This window comes from Gnatocerus cornutus, chromosome 2 (assembly GCF_029298725.1).
Source record: "Gnatocerus cornutus isolate USDA-ARS CGAHR chromosome 2, icGnaCorn1.1, whole genome shotgun sequence".
NCBI lineage: Eukaryota > Metazoa > Arthropoda > Insecta > Coleoptera > Tenebrionidae > Gnatocerus > Gnatocerus cornutus.
The window spans coordinates 21960935-21988800 of NC_142234.1; the positions used below are offsets into that span (position 1 = coordinate 21960935).

The 27866-nt window shown below is 32.7% G+C and overlaps 2 protein-coding genes across 2 annotated transcripts; both read right to left on the reverse strand.

Moving 5' to 3' along the window:
• Positions 1–9678: 9678 nt before the first annotated feature.
• LOC148180097 (uncharacterized) lies at positions 9679–10916 on the reverse strand. The gene is made up of 2 exons (XM_088029771.1): positions 10685–10916; positions 9679–10639 (listed from the first exon to the last, which is right to left on the reverse strand). Exons 1-2 carry the CDS (start codon positions 10685–10687, stop codon positions 9728–9730), a joined length of 915 nt encoding a protein of 304 aa, XP_087885897.1. The 5' UTR covers positions 10688–10916; the 3' UTR covers positions 9679–9727.
• On the reverse strand, positions 10887–11913 carry LOC148180098 (uncharacterized). The gene is made up of 2 exons (XM_088029770.1): positions 11839–11913; positions 10887–11794 (listed from the first exon to the last, which is right to left on the reverse strand). Exons 1-2 carry the CDS (start codon positions 11839–11841, stop codon positions 10967–10969), a joined length of 831 nt encoding a protein of 276 aa, XP_087885896.1. The 5' UTR covers positions 11842–11913; the 3' UTR covers positions 10887–10966.
• Positions 11914–27866: the final 15953 nt, after the last annotated feature.

Here is a 27866-nt window from a genome sequence, read left to right on the forward strand (position 1 = left end):
TTGAAAATTTGTTTCAAAAGAGAGATATAAATACGGATTTCACAAGTTTTAGCAAATTTGCACCGCATCTACAGGTTATTTTTCCTGTAGAGGATTTATTGATTTACAAAGGAGTAATTTTAGACATCAGGAGGAAAAGTTAAGCTGTCAAACAGGCTTTCAAAGTAGGCATAACGATAATTATATTAGGCTAAATCTAAATTTTGAGAATTTGAATGTAGTCTAGGCTTTACTGAGAATTTGACGTGCAAATTTTAATTAATATTGTCAAAAGTAACAGTAATAGCCAAATTCATACAGGATGCTTTACACTTCATAACAATCAAATGACTTTGACGCCCAAAATAATTTGGCCGCGGGTGTAAGTACAGTGGTTCGCTTATGTTTTTTTGCTTAGGTTAAAAAAATTTAAATCTCTATTGTTGGTAGTTATGATAACGTCCTATCAGTAGTTCAATAGATTAATTTTTGGCCTAGATTACCATGTCGTTCAAAAGCTGCCCGACTTTTTATTGGACGTCACTGTATAACAAAATACCTGACAATCTGCACTAAAAATAACAAAAATGTGACAGTTCTTGTTTGACATCTCGCAGGAATTGTCTCTACTGAACTACTAATCACACAGCCGCATTTTAAATTTAGCGCCTACGAAATTTTTTTGCAGGAAAAATAGCCTTCACGAATGTCAGTTGCGTCAAGGTCAAACGCTTTTCTTGCCAACTGTTACTGATAAAAATTCCCATAAGCTGGTGCCAACTTTACTTTTTAATGAGTATAATATAACAGATGGCAGCAAAACCAATGACCTTGAGTAGCTTTCGCTATATTTTTAATTTTTCCCTAATTTGAAAGCCCGATTTAAACCCAAGAATTTTCGAAAATTTACACAGAGATCGCAAGTGTAAACTTTTGCAGCTATTTCTTTATTTAAAGTTGGAATCGTGCTAAATTTACTTTGGAAGCTTGAAGCTGACATGGTTGGCAGCATCGTCCCCCAGAATTTGACAATTGACAGTTAGTGAATTTTTCTCAAATGCGCCAACTTGTAAAAAACGGTAAGAAACAAAGAAAATTTTAGAATTAGTGACTAAACTTGTACGAATTTTGCCCCAAAATTGTCTCCCCGTCTAAAACGCATTTGCCTAAAACGTCCCTCGTTAACTTTTTATTCTTCGACCCTCTGAAGAATAAAATGCTTATCAACATTTATGTCATTGCATAAACTTCCTCTAACGATATTACTTTCCTATTATAGCACACAAAAATCTGCCGGGTCACGGCTGAAGCGCGATTGCTCAACATGCGTTCTTTCCAACGCAAACATCTCCAAACTTGCATAATTCTCGGGTGCAACTGCATGTGGACGCATTTGCGTAATTCCAAAGATCAAAGAATTTTTCCGTGCGGCGAATTTTTATAATTCGCTTTCAACAGTTCTTCGTCGATTTTCAAAGTTTGCTTTAATTAAGAAGGGAGGGCTGTTCGGGGTGGATTGATGCGATTTTAATATCGGCACCTGTTGGCGGATTTTTCCCTTTCGATTTGCTAAATGGGGAGGAATGAGACGTCAAAGAGCAGTCACTTCAATTATTAATAAGGAAGATTGAAAATATATTTCGTTTTAGTGGTGTTTTCCGGAAAGTTTTTAAATTAGCGTCATGTGCAGATTTGTCTTTTTTTTCCAAATATCCATCGCTATTACAACCCCATTTTCCCGCAGGCTCTTCACCCGTAAAGTCGATCTCGTCCTCTTCCTAGCAAGCCTTCGTTATCTTAAAGTGGCTCCTGTCCTCCTCAGCAGGTGCCCGCTCTCGAGCCTCTTGCAATGCTTGCAGCTCTCAATGACCACTTGTGGCTGCATCCGCTCACACGCGTCCTCTTCTGCATGTGCCGTCATGCATTGTACAAGTGCATCAACTCTCAGCTTTGCGAGTTTTGCTAACTAATCCAATCACAACGGTCGGATGGATGCAATCAATCGACGAATTAATGAATTACCCACTCTGTCGACTGATGTGCCATTTGTACCCTTCTTTTTTGACGAGTCGGCGCTGGTGAGAACATTGCTCGTTAGTGGAATCACTTTTCGTGGGAATAAATCAGAAGGGAGCTTTAAAGTTTTAATTAATTTTAGTGTTGTTCAATAGATTTATTCAAAGAAATGTATTGAATCAAAACTTGGTGTTGACAAAAATTATCAAAACTACAATTTTTAGGCGACTTAAACTAAATATGGAGGTTTTAGGCCTCAAAACCTGCCTAAAAGTAAGTGTTTTCTGGCCGCAAACATTTTTGGCCGATCTATGGTCGCGCCATCTATCCATAGTTTTGCATATTACGTCAAGGTACCGATATTACCTCCAATTTTATCATTATTTGGGTAAAATCAAATCGGCAAACTTCTGTAAAGTGCAACAAAGTGCTGCTGCATCAACATCAAAAAGCACATCAAACCCAATTCATACAAATTGTGAAGCTGCAAATGTAAATACAGAAAATAGGAACTTTTCTGAAGGATTCATAAATATTTACAACTATTCAGTTTTTATCAATGATTAAATTAATAAATCATAAATAAAAATTAATTAACTGGTAAATTTAATGATGTCGCTTAAAAAATCTTGTGTGTAACACGGCCAAAAGTGACACTTTTTGGCCTTGGTACACAAATAACTATTCCTAAACACTAAATTTCTATTTTTTTTTTAACTAAAATCATTGTTTTCTCTTAGACAAATATTAATTTTACATCACGAATTGCAGATTTTAAAAATTTTTAGAAGATCTCGAAATTCAAATTTATAAACAAACAATTGTAGTCAGTTTTGACGCTACTGCTGTCAAAATTGGTACACTTTTTACTTAAAAGGCGTTTATATATAAAGTGTATAAAATTACAAAATTTTAGATCACGAATTGCGCATTTTAGAATTTTTTACTTCGACCATAAAAAACTCAAAATTCAAATATTTTAAAAAATTTTGTATGTTTGTCAGTTTTGACGCTAATATTGACAATATTGGTGGACTTATTATCTAACAGACGTTTATTAAGTGCACGAAATAACAATTTTAGATCACGAATAGCGGATTTTAGAAATTTTTATTTCTACTATGAAGAACTCGAATTTAATTTTTTTTTCTTAAATTCAGTAAATCTGTCAGTTTTGACGCTAATGCTGTCAAATTTGGTGGACCTGTTATTTAATAGGCATTTATTAGGAATACGAAATTACAAAATTTTAGATCACGAATTGCGCATTTTAGAATTTTTTACTTCGACCATAAAAAACTCAAAATTCAAATATTTTAAAAAATTTTGTATGTTTGTCAGTTTTGACGCTAATATTGACAATATTGGTGGATTTATTATCTGACAGACGTTTATTAAGTGCACGAAATAACAATTTTAGATCACGAATAGCGGATTTTAGAAATTTTTATTTCTACTATGAAGAACTCGAATTTAATTTTTTTTTCTTAAATTCAGTAAATTTGTCAGTTTTGACGCTAATGCTGTCAAATTTGGTGGACCTGTTATTTAATAGGCATTTATTAGGAATACGAAATTACAAAATTTTAGATCACGAATTGCGGATTTTAGAAAAATTTTTTTCGACCATGAAGAACTCAAAATTCATTTTGCTTTTATTTTGTAAATTTGTCAGTTTTGACGCTCATGCTGTCAAATTTGGTCAATCTGTTATTTAATAGGCATTTATTAAGTGTACGAAAGTACACAATTGTAGACCACGAATTGCGGATTTTAGAAATTTTTATTTTGACCACAAAGTACTCAAAATTCAAATATTTTTAAAAATTTTGTATATTTGTCAGTTTTGACGCTAATATTGTTAAATTTGGTGGACTTGTTATAATAAGCGTTTATTAAGTGTACAAAATTACAAAATTTTAGATCACGAACAGCGGATTTTAGAAATTTTTATTTCGGCTATGAAGAACTCGAAATTAAAATTAAAAAAAAATTGTCAATTTGTCAGTTTTGGCGCTAATGCTGTCAAATTTGGTGGACCTGTTATTTAATAGCCATTTATTAGGAATACGAAATTACAAAATTTTAGATCACGAATTGCGGATTTTAGAAATTTTTTATTTCGACTATGAAGCACTCGAAATTCAAATATTTTAAAAATTTTTGTAAATTTGTTAGTTTTGGCGCTAATGCTGTCAAAATTGGTGGACTTTTTACTTAAAAGACGTTTATAAACTATACTAAATAATAAAATTTTAGACCACGAATTGCGGATTTTAGAACTGTTTGTTTTGACCATAAAGTACTCAAAATTCAAATATTTTTAAAAATTTTGTATATTTGTCAGTTTTGACGCTACTATTGTCAATATTGGTGGACTTGTTATTTAATAAGCGTTTATTAAGTGTACAAAATTACAAAATTTTAGATCACGAATAGCGGATTTTAGAAATTTTTATTTCGGCTATGAAAAACTCGAAATTTAAATTTTTAAAGAATAATTGTAAATTTGTCAGTTTTGACGTTATTGCTGTCAAATTTGGTGGACTTGTTACTTAATAGGTGTTTATTAAGTGTACGAAATTACAAAATTTTAGATCACGAATAGCAGATTTAAAAAATTTTCATTTTGACCATGAAGCGCTCGAAATTCAAATTAAAAAAAAATTGTAAATGCGTCAGTTTTAACGCTAATGCTGTGAAATTTGGTGAACTTGTTATCTAATAGACGTTTATTAAGTGTACGAAAGTATAAAATTTTAGATCACGAATTACGGATTTTAGAATTTTTTATTTCGACCATGAAGAACTCGAAATTCAAATATTTTTAAAAATTTTGTAAATTTGTTAGTTTTGGCGCTAATGCTGTCAAAATTGGTGGACTTCTTACTTAAAAGGCGTTTATAAAGTGTACTAAATAACAAAATTTTAGACCACGAATTACGGATTTTAGAAATTTTTATTTTGACCCATGAAGCGCGCGCTCGAAATTCAAATTTATAAAAAAAAAATGTAAATGCGTCAGTTTTGACGTTAATGCTGTCAAGTTTGGTGAACTTGTTATCTAATAGGCGTTTATTAAGTGTACGAAAGTACAAAATTTTAGATCACGAATTGCGGATTTTAAATTTTTTTATTTTGACCATGAAGCGGTCGAAATTTAAATTTATAAAAAATGTATATAAATTTGTCAGTTTTGAATAGAATAGAACTAATCGCTAATAGAACCAATCTAAATTTTCTAACTATTTTATCAACAATGTTGGGATCGAAACCGTTACAACTAGCAGCGTCTTTAATAATTTTAATTTCTTTGTGAATCTAAATTTGTTTAATGGAAAATTTAAAAGCTTGTAAACAAGAAAATTCAGACTCGCCATCTTATGTTGAGGAAAATGCTGGGAGTCTGCAGTGATGTAGCGAAGAGTACTGGTGTCTTTCCTATAAACATCAAACTCTAATCTGTTCTTATTTTTAATTACAATTGTGTCTAAAAATGGAAGATTTCCGTTTTTCTTTATTTCGCAAGTAAATTTAATCGTTTATTTACCAATAATAAGATTTATTCAACTAAGCGAAAAACTACATTTCTTTGGTTATTTCAGTATTCGGCAAAACAACCATGACAACTCGAAAACCCTCCATAAGTTTGATAAAAGTCTTCGGTGCAACCAGAGCAATCAACTTCGCTTGTTTGACATCCTCCAAAACCGCAAGTTTGCTTCTCCCACGTCGCCTTCTTATAGCACCCATCTGGGCAGGGGTTTATGGGTTGAAACCCATAGCTTCCCCTACACATCCGTCCACACTGTTGGTGGTAAAGGTTACACCCCCTACCCAGACACGGTCTTATAATAACGCAGCATCTTCTTCTCCTAGTTGTCTTAGGCGTTACCATCGTCGTTGAAGTAACTCTAGTCGGTCGTACAGTAACGGTACAGTTGCGACCACCACCACAAACATTACTAACATTGTTAACCACGCGACTATTCACAGAAATATTGACATTTATCACGTTCAAATTCGTAATGTTATTCAAGTTTGAAATGTTAATTGTAATATTTTTTGTCCTTGGAAGATCTGTGCTCTCTTCAGTGGTAGAAGTCGCAGAGGTCGTGGAGGTGGAAGTCGGAGAGGTCGTGGAAGTGGTGGAGCTCGGCGACGTCGTCGTCACGTTGCAAGGATGGGAATCGCAACATGTTTGGTGGCAGCAGGTGGAAAAGCAGCAGCACTGGGTGTCGCAGCGGTTGCAAGTCGGGTTGCAGAGAGCCACAGTGAGGAGGGAAGACAGCAGAAGGAAAACTGTTTGGTGATGATTGACCATGTCTTAACTGGGCGACCAAATAATTCGCACTGTCTTTTGAAATTGTGTTTTCTAAGCTTATATTTTGATAACGAAGTTTTTGATTAAATTTCGTGTTATCAAATTTAATTCGTATTTGGGAGACATAAATAGTACGAATTATGCAAGTTGTGGCCGATAATTTCTTTTTTTTTGATAACACTCTGTATATGTATTGATCATATTTGGTTTTAATTTTCAGGGAAAAAGACCTATTTTGGGAATTTTTATTTAAGGATCCACCCATTCGTCGTAACAAAATGGAGGAGTCGGAAATTAAACCCAAAAAAGAGTTTGTTCATTGGCTGGCATTATCTTTATCGAAGTGTTTTTTACTACAAAAAACGCAACGAAACAATCAACTCGATCGTAACTTTCCATTCATTGGCTAGATGTCCAATGTTGATTGTTGATTGGACGAGTTTCTAAGCTAATTAAATCATGCACAAAAAAAAAGAATCACTTTGTTGGATGTTGATAACATGATAACAAAAAACGCACGAAATTAAAGAATTTGAGCTTTGGATTTGCTGTGTGATTTTTTTGTTGGTTTTTATTTGTTGCGTAATTATAAAATTTTGCAGCGAGAGGGACAAATTAATTTGAGATGGATTTTATAAAGGGAATTGAATGAACTCGTAAACAAGTTTGGTGATAATAAATAAAGTGGAAATATCTTCTGATTCCGAATCTGAAGTCTGTTTTGCACCATCAGGGCCGGTTTCAGATATTTTTTTGAAAAAATATTATTTCAGATTCTGTAAATTCGACAATTTTGACGCAAATGCAGTCAAATTTGGTAGACTTGTTACTAATTAAGAGGCGTTTATGAAGTGTTCTAAGTGACAGAATTTTAGATCACGAATTACAAATTTTTGAATTTTCTAAAGATGATTCAGAATTTTCGAAAATGCCTTGAAAATTGTCGAAGTTTTATTTTGCCCTAATAATTAACCATTGGATTTTTGACTTTGGATTCTAAAGTAAAATGAGCCGAGAAAAACGATGGTGAAAACCGTTTTTCAAAATGTTTGTAATTTCGGAGATATTGAGCTTTGAAAATTTTACAAGTCCAAAATTTAATATCCGAAACTTTGATCGCTTATAACTCAGTTATGTGTTGTCGAATCAGAATTTCAATCTTAGATTTGGAATCCGCGGAAAATTCTGCGTAAAATGATGTCAATAACGCAAGTTTACTCCAAAAAATAAGCGAGAGTTTCGAAAATTTACACAGGTGTCTGCAATTTTTGATTGGTCTTAAAAATAAACATTTCTAAAATCTGTGTTTTTGGCTTTAAAATTTTTAAATTTAATAGAGTCAATATACGATTCAGAAAAAGTAACTTTCTCAAATTTCATAACTGTTGCACTAAAATTACCAAAATTACGAATTTTCGTTTAAGTTTGGCATAGTTTTAGTCTTGAATTTTTGCGAAAATTAGCAAATTTCGACTAGAAAAATCAAAGAACTTTTTCTAATGTAAAAAATCGCGAGTAAAACGATGGCGCAAACTGCATCTCAATATCTGAAATAGTTTCCAAGATATCGAGCACTAATTGTTTTGAGCCTTCAAAAATTTGGCCCTCTGGCGACAACCCAAAATTTCAAACGGCCATAACTCGATTATTTGTTGACAAATATTAAAAAATTATTATGTTTTTGAATTCAGCGTAAAATTCTGCGTAAAATGAGACCCAAATTTGTTGAGTTTGCTTAATAAATAAATGAGGTATTGGAAAAAAACTGTTTTGAAAACATCATTTTAGGGTGATTTTCAATCAATGTTTTCAAACTGAAAACGACTTTTAATAGCATTGAATTATACATCGGTCGAAAGAGGAGCTCAAAATCTATCTAGTGGCCAAATTTGAGATCTATCGGACAAATAGTTTACGAGTTATGGCCAAAAATAAAAAAAATGAAAAATTTTCATCGATTGAGTTGGAATTTTTTTTCGCGAAAAATTGACTATTGAATTTTGGGCTTTTGAGAACATTTTCTAACGTAAAATGAGCCGAGAAAAAGAATGGCGCAAACCGCATCTCAAAATCTCAAATAGTTTTGGAAACATTTAACTTTAAAAATTACGAAAAATAAGAAAAAATAAAAATCAACTTTCCGAAACTTTGATCGACCATAACTCAGTTATTTGTTGTCGGATCTGAATTTATATCCCATATTTGGAATCTGCGGAAAATTCTGCGTACACTGATGTATAATAACTTAAGTTTACTCTAAAAAATAAGCGAGATATCGATATCAGAAATTTGACCATAGTTTTAGTCATGAATTTTTGCGAAAATTTGCAAATTTCGACTGTAGAAAAATCAAAGAACTATTTTTTATGTAAAAAATCGCGAGTAAAACGATGACGCAAACGGCATCTCAATATCTGAAATAGTTTCCTAGATATCGAGCACGAATTGTTTTGAACCTTCAAAAATTTGGCCCTCTGGCGACAACCCAAAATTTCAAAAAATTAAAAATAGCATTGAATTATACATCGGTTGAAAGAGGAGCTCAAAATCTATCGAGTGGCCAAATTTGAGATCTATCGGACAAATAGTTTACGAGTTGTGGCCAAAAATAGAAAACTGAAAAATTTTCATCGTTTGAATCGGAATTTTTTTTCGCAAAAAATCTACTATTGAATTTTGGACTTTTGAGAACATTTTCTTACGTAAAATGAGCCGAGAAAAAGAATGGCGAAAACCGCATCTCAAAATCTCAAATAGTTTTGGAGACATTTAACTTTAAAAATTACGAAAAATAAGAAAAAATAAAAATCAACTTTCCGAAACTTTGATTGACCATAACTTAGTTATTTGTTGTCGGATCTGAATTTAAATCTTATATTTGGAATCTGCGTAAAATTCTGCGTTCACTGATGTATAATAACTCAAGTTTACTCTAAAAAATAAGCGAGATATCGATATCAGAAGTTTGGCTATAGTTTTAGTCATGAATTTTTGCGAAAATTTGCAAATTTCGACTTTTATAAAATCTAAGAACTTTTTTTTATGTAAAAAATCGCGAGAAAAACGATGGCGCAAACGATTTCCCAATATTTCTAATAGTTTCCGAGATATTAAGCACTGACTGTTTCCAACCTTCAAAATTTTGGCCCTCTGACGACATCCTGAAATTTCAAACGCTTTTAATTAAGTTATTTGCTGACAAACACGAAAAAATAGATTTTCAGAGGGTGTTTTTAAGGTTGATTCTCATTAATTATAAATATCTCTGAGTCCTGACCTGATGTACCAAAACGGACTTCGAATTTAGAATTTCTTCTGCCCAAAAGTTATTAACTTGCCCAGTCCCAATAAAACCAAGATTTCCAAACATTTTTTATTCAAAACATCACAAAAAACCAGCGCATCTCACTAATTATAAAAGCAGCCATGACACTGAGAGTACCCTTGGTACGACTCGTAAAAATCTTCACTGCATTCCGAGCAATCAACAGTACTCATCCCACAACTCCCCGAGGAGCAACTGTACCGATCCCACGACTCCCTCCTCGAGCACCCTTGGTTGCAGGGATTGATGGGTCTGTACCCAAAATTCCCTTGACACCCATGACAGGAGTATTGGTACGGATTGCAGTCCTGGGTGACACACGGCTGGACAATCACGCAACATCTTCTTTGAGGTCTCGGCTGCGGCCGGTTTATATAAACAGGCACTTTAACCGGGACTCTGACGACTTTTTCCTCGGTTTTGCTCGAACACGTCTCTCCAGTGGTACCACCACATTTATTTTCAATGTTATTCACCACGTTGCTGTCGACGTTGATCGTCAAATTTACGATGTTTTGGTTGTTGATAACGTTCTCTGAGGTGACGTTGGCTGTCAAGGAACTACCTCCAACACTGGATGGCGGCAACACCACTCTACTTGGAGTACCAGTGACTACTGGGGGGTACGTAATAGTAATGATTTCTTTTTTATCTTCTCGTTCAGTACAGCAGCTGGACTGGCAGTTTTCCCGGCACTCATTCGTTGAACAGCTTTGTTGACAACTTTGCGATTGACTACAGCAGTTGTTTTGACACGAAGACACGCATTGCTGGGTGCTGCATTGCTGTTGACAGCTGGAGCAGCAAGTTTGGGACTGAGAACAGCAGTTTGATTGGGAGTGTCCACAACAGCTGCTCTGACAAGAACTGGTGCACTGGGGGGTACTGCATTGCTGTTGGCAGCTAGAGCAACAACTGCTACAACTGCTTCCGCTGCAAGAAGTGGCGGTGTGGATGAAGGCGCACAGCGCCAAAAACACAAGCAAAGAAGTGTGCTAAAAATTGCGGTAAAGTTGGGGGAAAAAGAATCGTGATCTTACCATGTCTTCTTGGAGGAACAACAAACTCAAGAATGATTTGTGTTGGTGAAATCCTTCATTTATTTCATCGCGATAGCATTGAAATTGGAAAAATGCGAGTTTGTTGTGTGGTAATCTCACAAAAAACGCATCAATGACACTTACGTAACTTGGATAAACCGAGATAATCCCTTCTTGTGCGTGGTCAATAAAAAATAGTACCTCTAATCTAACGACGAGATTAACGGATTTATTATCAAACTGTTTTACATGACATCTAACCCATGATGGTACAATTTACGTCTAATTATTATAGAAGCAGCCGTGACACTGAGAGTACCCTTCGTACGACTCATAGAAATCCTCGCTGCATTCCGAGCAGTCAACGGTACTCGTCCCGCAACTCCCAGAGGAGCAACTGAACCGATCCCAGGACTCTCTCCTCGAGCACCCTTCACTGCAGGGGTTGATGGGTCGGTACCCGAAATTCCCTTGGCACCCATGACAGGAATATTGGTACGGATTGCAGTTTTGGGAGACGCAGGGTTGGAGTACCACGCAACATCTTCTCTCTGGTTGCGGCCGGGTGATATAAACGGGTACTTTAACCGGTACTCTGACGACCTTTTCGGTGGTTTTGTTGGCGCACGAGCCTCTAGTGGTGCCGCCACACTCGTTTTTGATGTTGTTTTCCGAGTGGCTGTTGACGTTAATGGTCAAATTTACAATGTTTTGGTTGTTGATGGTGTTCTTTGAGTTAACATGGGCGGTTAGAGAGCCGCCGGTGCAACCTGTGGATGGACAGTCGGTTATTCTGTCAGGTGGAGGTCGCGGTGGGTTGGTAACAACGACGACTGTCTTCTTGTCACAACAAGTGTCTTTTTGTTCCCGACAACAGCTTTTTTGACAGGTTTGTCTGCACTGGTTGGTTGAACAACTCTGTTGACAGCTAGAGCAGCAGTTGTGCGATTGGGTGCAGCAGCTGGTTTGGCAGGAGGTGACGCATTGGGGAGTACTGCATTGCTGTTGGCAGTTGGAGCAGCAACTGTTGCAACTGCTTCCGCTGCAGGAGTTAATAGGAGTGGAGTTGTAGAGTACCAAGAGGAGAAGTAAGATCCATGGAGGGACAGTCTAGAAATTACACTAAACTTCAGTTAAGACTTTGAGTGACTTACCATGGTTGGGTCTTGTTGAGGCTACAGTAAATTAAGGAATGATGGATTTTTGATGGATTGTGGGGGTTAAATCCTTCACTTTTGTCCGGAAGATAACACGGCGAAGAAAAAATGTTGACCTCGGCGACCTGTTGGGACATAAAACACCGACATATAATCTTAATATGAAATAAAAATTTCTAAAATCAGAGTCTGTTGTCTGAAAATTTTGAAATTTAGTACACCTAATAAATGAGTTAAGGGTAGCAATCTCCGTAAATTTCATCGCCGTAGCGCTAACACAACCAAAAATACATTTTTTTTTGATTTTTTTGAATTTTTTGGTTTGTCTAAAAAATAAAAATTTCTAAAGTCGTAGTCTGTTGCCTGACAATTTTAAAATTTGGTACAGTTAATAAATTAGTTAAAGGGTAGCAACCTCCCTAAATTTCATTGCTGTAGCGCTACCACTACTAGAAATACAATTTTTGATATCAAATTTTGAAACTTTTTGGTTTCTCCTAAAAATAAAAATTTCTAAAATTTGAGTCTGTTATCTAAAAATTTTGAAATTTACTATAGTTAATAAATGGGCTAAGGGTAGCAACCTCCTCAAATTTCATCTTTCTAGCACGAACACAACCAATAATACGATTTTTTTTAATAGAATTTTTAAACTTTTTGGTTCGTTCTGAAAATGAAAATTTCCAAAATCCGAGTTTGTTGCCTGAGAATTTTGAAATTTGTTGCAGTTAATAAATGAAATTTTATCGTTGTAGCGCCTACACAACTAAAGATACTTTTTTTTATAAAATTTTGATATTTTTTGGTACATCCTAAAAATAAAAATTTCCAAAATCTGAGTCTGTTGTCTTAAAATTTTGAAATTTGGTACAGTTAATAAATAAGTTAAGGGTAGCAACCTCCCCAAATTTCATTGGTGTAGCGCTACCACTACTAGAAATACAATTTTTGATATAAAATTTTGAAACTTTTTGGTTTCTCCCAAAAATAAAAATTTCTAAAATTTGTATCTGTTGCTTGAGAATGTTGAAATTTAGTACAGTTAATAAATGAATTAAGGGTAGCAACCTCCCCTAATTTCATTGCTGCAGCGCTACCACTACCAAAAATACAATTTTTGATATATAATTTTGAAACTTTTTGGTTTCTTCTAAAAATAAAAATTTCTAAACTTTGAGTCTGTTATCTAAAAATTTTGAAATTTAGTATAGTTAATAAATGGGCTAAGGGTAGCAACCTCCTCAAATTTTATTTTTGTAGCACCAACACAACCAATAATACGATTTTTTTAATAAAATTTTTAAACTTTCTGGTTTGTCCTAAAAATAAAAATTTCCAAAATCTGAGTCTGTTGTCTTAAAATTTTGAAATTTGGTACAGTTAATAAATGAGTTGAGGGTAGCATAAATGAGTTAAGGGTAGCAACCTCCGAAAATTTTATTGCTGTAGCGCTACCACTACTAGAAATACAATTTTTGATATAAAATTTTGAAACTTTTTAGTTTCTCCTAAAAATAAAAATTTCCAAAATCTGAGTCTGTTGTCTTAAAATTTTGAAATTTGGTACAGTTGATAAATAAGTTAAGGGTAGCAACCTTCCCAAATTTCATTGGTGTAGCGCTACCACTACTAGAAATACAATTTTTGATATAAAATTTTGAAACTTTTTTGTTTCTTCCCAAAAAAAAAATTTCTAAAATTTGTATCTGTTGCCTGAGAATGTTGAAATGTAGTACAGTTAATAAATGAATTAAGGGTAGCAACCTCTCCTAATTTTATTGCTGTAGCGCTACCACTACCCAAAATACAATTTTTGATATAAAATTTTGAAACTTTTTGGTTCTTCTAAAAATAAAAATTTCTAAACTTTGAGTCTGTTATCTAAAAATTTTGAAATTTAGTATAGTTAATAAATGGGCTAAGGGTAGCAACCTCCTCAAAATTTCATCTTTTTAGCACCAACACAACTAATAATACGATTTTTTTAATAAAATTTTTAAACTTTTTGGTTCGTTCTGAAAATGAAAATTTCCAAAATCCGAGTTTATTGCCTGAGAATTTTGAAATTTGTTGCAGTTAATAAATGAGTTAAGGACTGTAACCCTCCGAAATTTTATCGTTGCAGCACCTACATAACTAAAGATACTTTTTTTTATAAAATTTTGATATTTTTTGGTTCGTCCTAAAAATAAAAATTTACAAAATCTGAGTCTGTTGTCTTAAAATTTTGAAATTTGGTACAGTTAATAAATAAGTTAAGGGTAGCAACCTCTCCAAATTTCATTGGTGTAAGGCTACTACTACTAGAAATACAATTTTTGATATAAAATTTTGAAACTTTTTGGTTTCTCCCAAAAATAAAAATTTCTAAAATTTGTACCTGTTTCCTGAGAATATTGAAATTTAGTAAACTTAATAAATGAATTAAGGGTAGCAACTTCCCCAAATTTCATTCCTGTAGCGCTACCACTACCAAAAATACTATTTTTGATATAAAATTTTGAAACTTTTTGGTATCTCCTAAAAATAAAAATTTCTAAAATTTGAGTCTGTTATATAAAAATTTTGAAATTTGGTATAGTTAATAAATGGGCTAAGGATAGCTACCTCCTTAAATTTCATCTTTCTAGCACGAACACAACCAATAATACGATTTTTTTTAATAGAATTTTTAAACTTTTTGGTTCGTTCTGAAAATGAAAATTTCCAAAATCCGAGTTTGTTGCCTGAGAATTTTGAAATTTGTTGCAGTTAATAAATCAGTTAAGGACTGTAACCCCCCGAAATTTTATCGTTGTAGCGCCTACACAACTAAAGATACTTTTTTTTTATAAAATTTTGATATTTTTTGGTTCGTCCTAAAAATAAAAATTTCCAAAATCTGAGTCTGTTGTCTTAAAATTTTGAAATTTGGTACAGTTAATAAATAAGTTAAGGGTAGCAACCTTCCCAAATTTCATTGGTGTAGCGCTACCACTACCAAAAATACTATTTTTGATATAAAATTTTGAAACTTTTTGGTATCTCCTAAAAATAAAAATTTCTAAAATTTGTATCTGTTGCTTGAGAATGTTGAAATTTAGTACAGTTAATAAATGAATTAAGGGTAGCAACCTCCCCTAATTTCATTGCTGTAGCGCTACCACTACCAAAAATACAATTTTTGATATAAAATTTTGAAACTTTTTGGTTTCTTCTAAAAATGAAAATTTCTAATATTTGTGTCTGTTATCTAAAAATTTTGAAATTTGGTATAGTTAATAAATGGGCTTAGGGTAGCAACCTTCTCAAAATTTCAGCTTTCTAGCACCAACACAACCAATAATACGATTTTTTTAATAAAATTTTTAAACTTTTTGGTTCGTTCTGAAAATGAAAATTTCCAAAATCCGAGTTTATTGCCTGAGAATTTTGAAATTTGTTGCAGTTAATAAATGAGTTAAGGACTGTAACCCTCCGAAATTTTATCGTTGCAGCACCTACATAACTAAAGATAATTTTTTTTTATAAAATTTTGATATTTTTTGGTTCGTCCTAAAAATAAAAATTTACAAAATCTGAGTCTGTTGTCTTAAAATTTTGAAATTTGGTACAGTTAATAAATAAGTTAAGGGTAGCAACCTCTCCAAATTTCATTGGTGTAAGGCTACTACTACTAGAAATACAATTTTTGATATAAAATTTTGAAACTTTTTGGTTTCTCCCAAAAATAAAAATTTCTAAAATTTGTACCTGTTTCCTGAGAATATTGAAATTTAGTAAACTTAATAAATGAATTAAGGGTAGCAACTTCCCCAAATTTCATTCCTGTAGCGCTACCACTACCAAAAATACTATTTTTGATATAAAATTTTGAAACTTTTTGGTATCTCCTAAAAATAAAAATTTCTAAAATTTGAGTCTGTTATATAAAAATTTTGAAATTTAGTATAGTTAATAAATGGGCTAAGGATAGCTACCTCCTTAAATTTCATCTTTCTAGCACGAACACAACCAATAATACGATTTTTTTTAATAGAATTTTTAAACTTTTTGGTTCGTTCTGAATATGAAAATTTCCAAAATCCGAGTTTATTGCCTGAGAATTTTGAAATTTGTTGCAGTTAATAAATGAGATAAGGACTGTAACCCTCCGAAATTTTATCGTTGCAGCACCTACATAACTAAAGATACTTTTTTTTTATAAAATTTTGATATTTTTTGGTTCGTTCTAAAAATAAAAATTTACAAAATCTGAGTCTGTTGTCTTAAAATTTTGAAATTTGGTACAGTTAATAAATAAGTTAACGGTAGCAACCTCTCCAAATTTCATTGGTGTAAGGCTACTACTACTAGAAATACAATTTTTGATATAAAATTTTGAAACTTTTTGGTTTCTCCCAAAAATAAAAATTTCTAAAATTTGTACCTGTTTCCTGAGAATATTGAAATTTAGTAAACTTAATAAATGAATTAAGGGTAGCAACTTCCCCAAATTTCATTCCTGTAGCGCTACCACTACCAAAAATACTATTTTTGATATAAAATTTTGAAACTTTTTGGTATCTCCTAAAAATAAAAATTTCTAAAATTTGAGTCTGTTATATAAAAATTTTGAAATTTAGTATAGTTAATAAATGGGCTAAGGATAGCTACCTCCTTAAATTTCATCTTTCTAGCACGAACACAACCAATAATACGATTTTTTTTAATAGAATTTTTAAACTTTTTGGTTCGTTCTGAATATGAAAATTTCCAAAATCCGAGTTTATTGCCTGAGAATTTTGAAATTTGTTGCAGTTAATAAATGAGATAAGGACTGTAACCCTCCGAAATTTTATCGTTGCAGCACCTACATAACTAAAGATACTTTTTTTTTATAAAATTTTGATATTTTTTGGTTCGTTCTAAAAATAAAAATTTACAAAATCTGAGTCTGTTGTCTTAAAATTTTGAAATTTGGTACAGTTAATAAATAAGTTAACGGTAGCAACCTCTCCAAATTTCATTGGTGTAAGGCTACTACTACTAGAAATACAATTTTTGATATAAAATTTTGAAACTTTTTGGTTTCTCCCAAAAATAAAAATTTCTAAAATTTGTACCTGTTTCCTGAGAATATTGAAATTTAGTAAACTTAATAAATGAATTAAGGGTAGCAACTTCCCCAAATTTCATTCCTGTAGCGCTACCACTACCAAAAATACTATTTTTGATATAAAATTTTGAAACTTTTTGGTATCTCCTAAAAATAAAAATTTCTAAAATTTGAGTCTGTTATATAAAAATTTTGAAATTTAGTATAGTTAATAAATGGGCTAAGGATAGCTACCTCCTTAAATTTCATCTTTCTAGCACGAACACAACCAATAATACGATTTTTTTTAATAGAATTTTTAAACTTTTTGGTTCCTTCTGAAAATGAAAATTTCCAAAATCCGAGTTTGTTGCTTGAGAATTTTGAAATTTGTTGCAGTTAATAAATGAGTTAAGGACTGTAACCCCCCCGAAATTTTATCGTTGTAGCGCCTACACAACTAAAGATACTTTTTTTTTTATAAAATTTTGATATTTATTGGTTCGTCCTAAAAATAAAAATTTCCAAAATCTGAGTCTGTTGTCTTAAAATTTTGAAATTTGGTACAGTTAATAAATAAGTTAAGGGTAGCAACCTCCCCAACTTTCATTGGTGTAGAGCTACCACTACTAGAAATACAATTTTTGATATAAAATTTTAAAACTTTTTGGTTTCTCCCAAAAATAAAATTTTTTAAAATTTGTATCTGTTGCTTGAGAATGTTGAAATTTAGTACAGTTAATAAATGAATTAAGGGTAGCAACCTCGCCTAATTTCATTGCTGTAGCGCTACCACTAATAAAAATACAATTTTTGATATAAAATTTTGAAACTTTTTGGTTTCTCCCAAAAATAAAATTTTTTAAAATTTGTATCTATCTGTTGCTTGAGAATGTTGAAATTTAGTACAGTTAATAAATGAATTAAGGGTAGCAACCTCGCCTAATTTCATTGCTGTAGCGCTACCACTAATAAAAATACAATTTTTGATATAAAATTTTGAAACTTTTTGGTTTCTTCTAAAAATAAAAATTTCTAAACTTTGAGTCTGTTATCTAAAAATTTTGAAATTTAGTATAGTTAATAAATGGGCTAAGGGTAGCAACCTCCTCAAATTTCATTTTCGTAGCACCAACACAACCAATAATACGATTTTTTTAATAAAATTTTGAAACTTTTTGGTTTGTCCTAATAATAAAAATTTCCAAAATCTGAGTCTGTTGTCTTAAAATTTTGAAATTTGGTACAATTAATAAATAAGTTAAGGGTAGCAACCTCCCCAAATTTCATTGGTGTAGCGCTATCACTACTAGAAATACAATTTTTAATATAAAATTTTGAAACTTTTTTGTTTCTTCCTAAAAATAAAAATTTCTAAAATTTGTATCTGTTGTCTGAGAATGTTGAAATTTAGTACAGTTAATAAATGAATTAAGGGTAGCAACCTCCCCAAATTTCATTGTTGTAGCGCTAACACAACCAAAAGTACAATTTTTTTTTATAGAATTTAGAAATTTTTTGGTACGTCTAAAAAATAAAAATTCATAAAATCTGAGTCTGTTGTCTGAGATTTTTGAAATTTGGTGTTCTAAATAAATGAGTTAAGTACATCAGTTTCCTCAAATTTCATCGTAGTAGCGCTCACACAACCAAAGATACAATTTTTTTTATAGAATTTTGAAATTTTTTGGTTCCTCTCAAAAAAAAATTCTAAAATCTGAGTTTGTTGCTTTAGAATTTTGAAATTTGGCAGAATTAATAAATGAGTCAAGAGTAGCAATCAGTCTAAATTTCATCGCTGTGGCTCTAATACAACCAAAGATACAATTTTTTTTAATCAAATTTATACAAAATTTTTGAAATGACAGAAAAATGGCGTCTAAGTCTCTAAGTCTCTTGTGTCCCCGGTTGTATATGCTGAACCCTGTGAACCCGTGCATCTGTGTTTTGATTGCAGCATTGGTCTATTTACCCTTAAAAGTAGGGGAGTTGGTATAAAAATTACAACGCAACAAGCAAACAGCAATATTCGTTGGAATAACTTGAAAGAGGGCCTGCTTCATTATGGAATCGGTCGGAAAAAGCAATTTGAGGCAATTCCGACAGACAATCGGATGCGCTTCGCACACACAGCATCAAAAAGAGACAGACGAAATGCTGGCTTTTGTAGTAGAACCGAACCGAAAACAAATAACAGCTCTTCAGCGCAAATATAGTGAATATATAGAGATAGGCGCAAGGATCTCTTCGACTCTTGGAATTACAAGTTTGTGACGAGAGTTGCTCGTTTGTTTGTAAAGCAGGAGCTTTTGTTTAAGGGAAAGAAGCGGCGCTTTTTGAATAATTTCATTGGAGAGAGAATTTAAACGGAGGTACTTAAAAGGTATCAACTATTTCCAATTTAGTTTCTTGATTGTGTTAATGTTGCGTTGCTTTCCTCCCTCGGAAAACTCCAAAAAGCATTCAACGCGAAAATGAGCTTTAACTGTCATTTCTCACTAAATACAACATGAAAATTTCTTGGAAATGCCAGGCATTATTTATAAGCTCGCGACATAAAGTACAAATTCATGTCGCGACTAATTGCAGCACTTAGGGATAAAGGAAGTTCATTTTCCTTTTACATGCCGGGAAAATTAAACGCGAGCTTTCTGTACATACAGGCGCAATATACCTGTTGATTTAGCTCATCTAACTCCTGAAAAAATTGCGCTGAGGAATCGACAATGCGAGTGATGTTGTGGCGGTTATCGGCGCTCGTTCGACCGACATATAAAGTAATTTAAACTTTTCAGCGAGCTTAGAATTACATGGAAGTATATAATTACTGTGGTCGCAATTAAACTACGAAAGGAAAGTCATTAGGCCCCGGGGAGGCCGACAAGAATAATATTGGAAGTTTATAAACCAGACTCTGACTCCAATTAGCGAATGGCTCTTACCACTGAATTTTCGAACTACATTTAACCTGTCGGTACCCGAAATAAGTGACTAATAACCAAAGTTTGATCACGAAAATTCTGGATATTTGCATGGGCAGGCGCAGCGAAAGAATTGAGCTTTCGTTTTATTGTCTTAATTGTAAATGCGCGCTATTCAATCTGCATGAAATTCTGCGTAAAATGAGTCTCAATGAAGCAAATTTGCTCTAACAATAAGCGAGATATCGACCGCAGAAGCTATAATGTCGATTTTTTTTAAATTTAAATTTTTGGAAAATTTAAGAACGAATTCTTAGCTGAAAAATTGTGAGAAAAAAAAGGGTTTTCTTATGTTTGCTTTAATTTCGGAAAAATCGAGGAAAATCGTTTTCGAACGAGAAATATGATGGTAGTTTTGGACTCAACGCAAAATTCTGCGTAAAATGAGTGCATGTGAGTCAAATTTTCTTAACAAAGAAACGAAATATCAACCAAAATAGATTTCTAGATGGTGTTTTTAGGGTCATTTTTTCGGGACAAAAACTGCGTTTAGTATTATTGAATTATATATCGATCGAAAGAGCAGATCAAGATCCATCAACTGTCCAAATCTGAGATTAATCGGGCAAATAGTTTACGAGGGGCGATCAAAAAACGAAAATTTGAAAATTTTTTATCGATTGAGTCGCAAAATTTTTTTCCCAAAAAAATTAACCATCAAATTTTCGACTTTTGAGGGCGGATTCTGAAGTAAAATGAGCCGAGAAAAACGGTGGTGAAAACCGTTTGTCAAAATCTTTTGTAGTTTCGGAGATATTGAGCTTTGAAAATTTTCCAAAATTTTGATCGCTTATTTGTAGACCGATATTAACGAATTTTACGTAAAATTCTGCGTAAAATGAGCACCAATACTTTCATAATACTTAATAACTATGCGTGATATCGAACGAGTCTGAATTAGGGACCTAAAAGCAGCTAACTTCCATATTGAAAAAAATAAAATTTTGAATTTGAACTGTCGAAGATCGATTTCTCAGTTAAAAAATTGCGAAAAAATTAATTTTACAAAAGATTTTTTTTATATTCGTCTTAATTCTAGATATATCGGGCAAAATCGTTTTCGAACCTCCAAAATGTTGCCCTCTGGCGACACCCAAAATTTCAGACGCCTCAAAATCAGTTATTTGTAGACGTACGAGAAAAATAAGAATATTTTTGGATTCAACACGAGATTCTGCGTAAAATGAGCCCATATAGCTCAAATTTCCTTAACAAATAAACGAGATATCGGCCGAATTACATTTTCAAAGTGTGATCATTTTGAAGACGCTGTTTTGGGATGAAAACTGCGTTCAATATTATTGAATTATATATCAATCGAAAGAGGAGCTCGAGATCTATCAACTGGCTAAATCTCAGATCAATCGGAAAAATAGTTTACGAGGGGCGATCAAAAAACGAAAAATTGAAAATTTTTCTTCGATTGAGCAGCAAAATTTTTTTGCCCAAAAAATCGATCATAAAATTTTCGACTTTTGACTTTGGATTCTAAAGTAAAATAACCGGAGAAAAACGATGGTAAAAACCGTTTCTCTAAATCTTTTGTAGTTTCGGAGATATTGAGCTTTCAAAATTTTCCAACTCTAAATTCAATGTCCGAAACTTTGATCGGCCATAACTCAGTTATTTGTTGTCGGATTTAAATTTCAATCTTAGAATTGGAATTTGCGGAAAATTCTGCGTAAAATGATGTAAATAATGCAAGTTTACTCCAAAAAATAAGCGTGATATCGAAAATTTACACTCTGATAGCAATGAGCGCCTACTTTATAAGGTGCAATTTTTGATTGGTCTCAAAAATAATAATTTCTAAAATCTGTGCTTTGGGCTCTAAAATTTTTAAATTAAATAGAGTCAATATACGAATCAAAAAAATTAACTTCCCCAAATTTCATATCAGTAGAACTAAAATTACCAAAATTACGAATTTTAGTTTGAGTTTGGCATAGTTTTAGTCAAGAATTTTTGCGAAAATTTGCAAATTTCGACTGTAGAAAAATCAAAGAATTATTTCTTTTGTAAAAAATCGCGAGAAAAACGAGGAACTTTAACTTGGTTATTTGTGACCGATCTTAACCAGTCTTAACTTTTTTGGATTCTGCATGAAATTCTGCGTAAAATGAGCAATAGTTTAATATTGCTTTATAAATAAACGAGATATTGACCGTGTCGGAATTAGAGACCGAAAAGCAGCTATAACTTCCATACTGAAAAAAATAAAGTTTCGAATTTGAACTATCGAAGATCGATTTCTAAGTTAAAAAATTGGGAGAAAAACGATTTCACAAATAATTTTTTTTATATTCGTCTTAATCCTGGAGATATCGAGTAAAATCGTTTTCAAACCTCCAAAATTTTGGCCCCCTGGCGACAACCCGAGATTTCAAATGATGGTAGTTTTGTATTCAGCGCAAAATTCTGCGTAAAATGAGCGCATGTGGGTCAAATTTTCTTAACAAATAAACGAAATATCGACCAAAATAGATTTTTATAGGTGTTTTTAGGGTCATTTTTAAGCAGCTGTTTCGGGACGAAAACTGGGTTTAGTATTATTGAATGATATATCGATCGAAATCCATCAACTGGCCAAATCTCAAATCAATCGGGCAAATAATTTACGAGAGGCGAACAAAAAACGATTGAGTCGCAAAAATTTTTTCTGAAGTAAAATGAGCCGAGAAAAACGGTGGTGAAAACCGTTTGTCGAAATCTTTTGTGGCTTTAAAAATTTTCTGTCTCAAAATTCAATATCCGAAACGAATTTTAAGCACAGATTTGGAATCTGCGCAAGATTCTGCGTAAAATGAGCGAAACAACTTAATTTTACTTCAAAAAATAAGCGAGATATCGATTTCAGAACTTTGAAATACTTTTAGTCATCAAAATTTTGAAGATTCGTCAGAGCAGAAAAAAAAAATTTCCGTCGATAACGAGTTAACTATTCAAGATTATCGATGGACAAATTACCCCGTCTGGTCCTAAAGTAATTACACCTGCACCACCCCCAACGAAAAGCAGCCCAGTCGCTGCATGGCGGAATTATAAACAGAAATGTGTCACGACTCGGTCATGATTTAAAGAATCAATAAAAAACGCTTGGGAATATTCGAGTGGCACTGCGAAGCGTCAAGTTTGATAAAGTTAAAGCACCTATCCACAGTTATACAAGCTGAAATTCTTACGTCGAAACTAGAGAAAACTCATCGTGAATGCATGACTGAATTCGAGAAGATATTCAAGGTAAATTGGAATAGACTCTCGAAATCGCTCAAGAATTCCACCGAACAGACGTAGTCTTTAATGAGAACCACAAATTACGACTTCAAAGTATCATAAGAGCTGTGGAAGTGGCGTTGTGCCGAGATTAATCGTCTGCGAGGTTTCCGAATCGGCGCTGAACCAAAAACAAAGAGATTGATTTTTTATGAGGGCTGATAAGATTGGGAAATTAAGGCGACAACCCGCGGATTTTTCCAACTTGTAATGTCAGCACAGCTCATTAGCGGCGTGGCCATCCGACCTTTCCTGCAGAAATGTCGCCCTCTAATAATAACGCAAAAATAAAAGAACTGCGGTTTTGTCACAGTCGCCTCGACCGTGCAGAATAAATTAGCTTGTTGATATTTGGGATCAAGACGCAGCCCTTAAATCACGCGCACATGACCCTCCCTCAGGGATGATGTTTACTTTTCCTAACGAAATGCAACAATTAGACCCGCGCATTGTTTGGGCACGTTAATGGGGGTTTGCATTACGGATTTGCGCGGAGGGGATTAAAGAGTACAAAAAAGTTTCGATTATTAGCGCTCCTGCTGTGTGTTATTAAAAGTGTCGCCGATCGAAGCTCCAATAAACGGTGTTAAGTGTGGAGAAATACGGAGCGTCCCTGTTGAATGTTATAAGTCGGAGGGCTGGAGATTGTAACTCTTAAAAAATTTCTTGCCAGATCCGTTTCACGCTCCAAGTATTTTCCAATATAAGGACGAGTCCGTAGAACTAAAGGGAAACCTAATGAAAAAGTGTCTCGTGACGAAAACATATCAGGAATCAGGTGGTTCGATCGAAAGTATAGCGGCGGGGGCAGAGATTGCCGATGAAATGTACACATGGGACTTTCTCGAATTTGCGGACGTGTCGGGAAGTTTGTGGGCGAAAAGTTACAGATATTGAGAAACGCTTTGCGCCATAGTTTTCCTCGACTGATTTTACTTTAGAAAAACTTCTCAAATGCCCAAAATTCGATGGTCGATTTTTTCGGGAAAAAAATTTCCCACTCGGTGAAAATTTTTCAATTTTTTGTTTTTTGGCCAAAACTCGTCGACTATTTATCCGATCGATCTCAAATTTGGTCAGTTGATAAATCTTGAGCTGCTCTTTCGATTGATGCATAATTCAAAGGTGGTAAGCGTTGCTTTCACTTCGAAAAATATTGTTGAAAATCACTCCTAAAACATCTTATCAAAACAGTTTTTTGGCCAATGTTAATTCAACTTATTTCAGCTCATTTTACGCAAAATGTCTGATTTCAAAACCGAGGGAATTTTTAACATTTGGCCACAAATAACTGAGTAACAGCAGTAGAATTTTCGGGTGCCGCCAGAGGGCCAAATTTTTGACAATCTGTTCTTAATATCTCGAAAACTACAACACATAAAAAAACAGTTTTTTCCATCGTTTTTCTCGCAATTTTTTAGCTAAGAAATAGTTAGATTTTCAAAAATCGAAAGTTGGAGTTTTTCTGGAAAATTTATTACTAAAACTATGGCAAAGTTCTCAAATCGATAGATCGCTTATTTTTTGGAGTAAACTTACGTTATTTTACGGAAAATTTTGCGCAGATTTTAAATCTGGCCTCAAATTTCATATTCAACAATAGATAACTGAGTAATGACCAATTAAAGTTTCAGGTAGTTCATTTTCATTTTTCAAATTTTTGAAGCTAAATACAGGGTGATTTTTTTAAAACGGTAGGCGTTGTAGAATTTTTATTTATGAACCGATTTCAAAAATTTAAAAAACAAATTAAATGGTTTTTAATTTACTATAAACTGATGATTTAAAAAAAAAATTAAATGTTTTTAAGGCGATATTCAACTTTCTTATTTTAAATTAGAACCCATAATCTTTTTTTCATAATTTGGAAGATATTAATTTTCTTGATTCAGAAATGTGTAATATGTTCTACTTTTACAAAAAATATTTTTAAAAAAATTATCAAAATTGAAAAAATTTAGGCAATAAAAGTTAATAAAATCTAGTTGCAAAAAATATGGGTGTCAATTTAAAATAAGAAAGTTGAGTATTACCCAAAAGATACTAAGACGTTTAGAAAAATTTTAAAATCATCAGTTTATAGGAAATTAAAAACCATTTAATTTTTTTTTTTAATTTTTGAAATCGGTTCATAAATAAAAAATCTACAACGCCTGCTGTTTTTAAAAATCACCATCAATTGGGAAATGGTTTGCGCCATCGTTTTTCTCGGTTTATTTTCCTTTGGAATTCGCTACCCAAAATACCCAAAATTCGATGGTCGATTTTTTCGCGATAAAAATTTCCGACTCAATTGATGCAAATTTTTTATTTTTTTGTTTTTTGGCCAAAACTCGTAAACTATATGTGCGATTGATCTCAAGTTTCATCAGTTTATAAATTGTGAGTTTCTTCAAAGGTACGAAACGTCGTTTTCACCTTGAAAACAGTGATTGAAAATTGGTAACTTTAGCGACAAAATTGTCGAATTTGCAAGAAATTTTCAAAAATAAAATTCGTAATTTGTGATCTAAACCTCTTTTTAAATGCCTCTTAAGAAACAAGTTTACCAAATTTGACAGCATTAGGTCAAAATTGTCGAATTCAAAGACGTTTTAAAAAAATTTTAATTTCGGATTCTTTCTGGTTAAAATAAAATTTTCTAAAAGCCACAAATTGTAATCTAAAATTTTCTATTTTCGTACACTTATTAAACGTTTTTTAAATAACAAGTTTACCGAATGTGACTGCATTATCGTAAAAATTGTCGAATTTAAATCTCAAAAAAAAAACTTTATTTTGAATCTTTTCTAAAAATGAAAAATTCTAAAATTTGTAATTCGTGATCTAAAATTCTCTAATTGAGTACACTTCATAACTGTCTGTTAAACAACAAGTTTACCAAATTTGACAATATTAGTGTCAAAATTGTAGAATTTGCAGGATCTAAAGAAAAATTTCATTTCGAGTTCTTCCAAATCGAAATGAAAATTTCTAAAATTTGCAATCCGTAGACTAAAATTTTGAAATTTCGTACACTTAATAATCATTTTCTGGATAACAAGTCCACCAAATTGCACAGCATTAGCGTAACAATTGTTAAATTTACAGTCTTTTAAAAAATTTGAAATTTCAGTTTTTCCTAGTCCACATAAAAATTTCTAAAATTTGCAAATTCTGTAATTCTGTTCACTCAATAAACGTTTCTTAAGAAACAAGTCGACCAAATTTGACAACATTAGCGTCAAAATTGTCGAAATTACAGAATTAAAAAAAAACATTTTTGATTTCTTCCTGGTCAAAATAAAAATTTCTGAAATCCGCAATTCGTCCTCTAAAATTTTCTAATTTCGTATACTTAATAAACGCTTATTATGTGACATATTTACCGAATTTCATAGCATTAACATCAAAATTAGCGAATTCACAAGATCGTATTCATATAATTAGCAAATTTATGACTTTCTACTTATTCAGTAAGATTCTAATATTCAGTAAAATCTAAAAAAAATTGACTGACCACGAGCAAATTCTAAAAAGTCCAAAAAACAAGTAACTAAAGAAAGAACTGATGTATTCCCTGAGAAGCTGAAAAATTTAAGAGAAAATGCACCGAATTTTTTCTATGAATGAACCTCCCAATCACGCGTCCGCCTCATAAATTTCCTCGTTCCAGCCAGCAGGGTCGTTCTCCCGTTTGAAAGTTGCATGAAACGATTTTTGTCTTCCCCACAGAAAATCCGTGAAAAATTCTCCCCGGTTCGTTAGTGGAGGCTTTATTAGAATTATAATCGTAACCAGTGGGCGCATGAAATCGCGAGATAGGAAACCGGGCATTTCGTATGGCTGAACGTAACCAGCCATATAAATTATGAGACGACTTCCTGGCACAATAACGGAACTTAAATGTTGCATAAATAATTTTAAACCGTCGAGCAGAACAAATTAATGAAATATAAATATTTCTTATATTACTTAGGTGGAACCGAGAACAAAGAACTGCGCTCGACGTCAGCGAGTTATCTTGTTTGTTCAAGTAAGTTGCACAAAGCTCTCTTTCGTCTCCTCCCTCATAATCCAACGAATCTAACATGTTTTCGCAATCGACTCACACCACACGTCACTCTTTTACTGCGAGGGTTTTTGCGACGGAAATTCAGACAGACCGAATGGACGATTAGTTTTAAAAACGAGGTTCGGGGCGGATAACTCAGGCATTTGGGAAGCTACGGGCGCGGTTTTGGATTCTGCGCGAAATTCTGCGTAAAATGAGCACAAATAAAGAAAGTTTGCTCTGCTAATATGCGAGATCGAATTAGAAAAAAGACCGCCTAAATTGAAGGAAATTTTAAACGCTTCTAACTCTAAAGTTATTTATAGAACTACGTTAAAAGTAGTAACCTTTATAAAGTTTATTGTCATTACCTAAAAATTAACAAAAATACGAATTTTATTAAAAAAAAATAAATATTAGTTCGTTCTAAAATAAAAAATAAAAAAAAATTTATTTCTTGCACTAACATTTGGTGCTTCGGTCCAGTTAATAAACACTTCAAAAGTAGGAACCTTCATAAATTTCATCGTCATGATTTAAAAACTAACAAAGATACGAATTTTATTAAAAAAAAGTTGAACATTTTTGGTCCGTTCTGAAAAAAAAATTCTTAAAATCTCTATTTCTTGTTTTAAAATTTTGTGCTTTGGTGCAGTTAATGAACACTTTTAAAATAGTAACC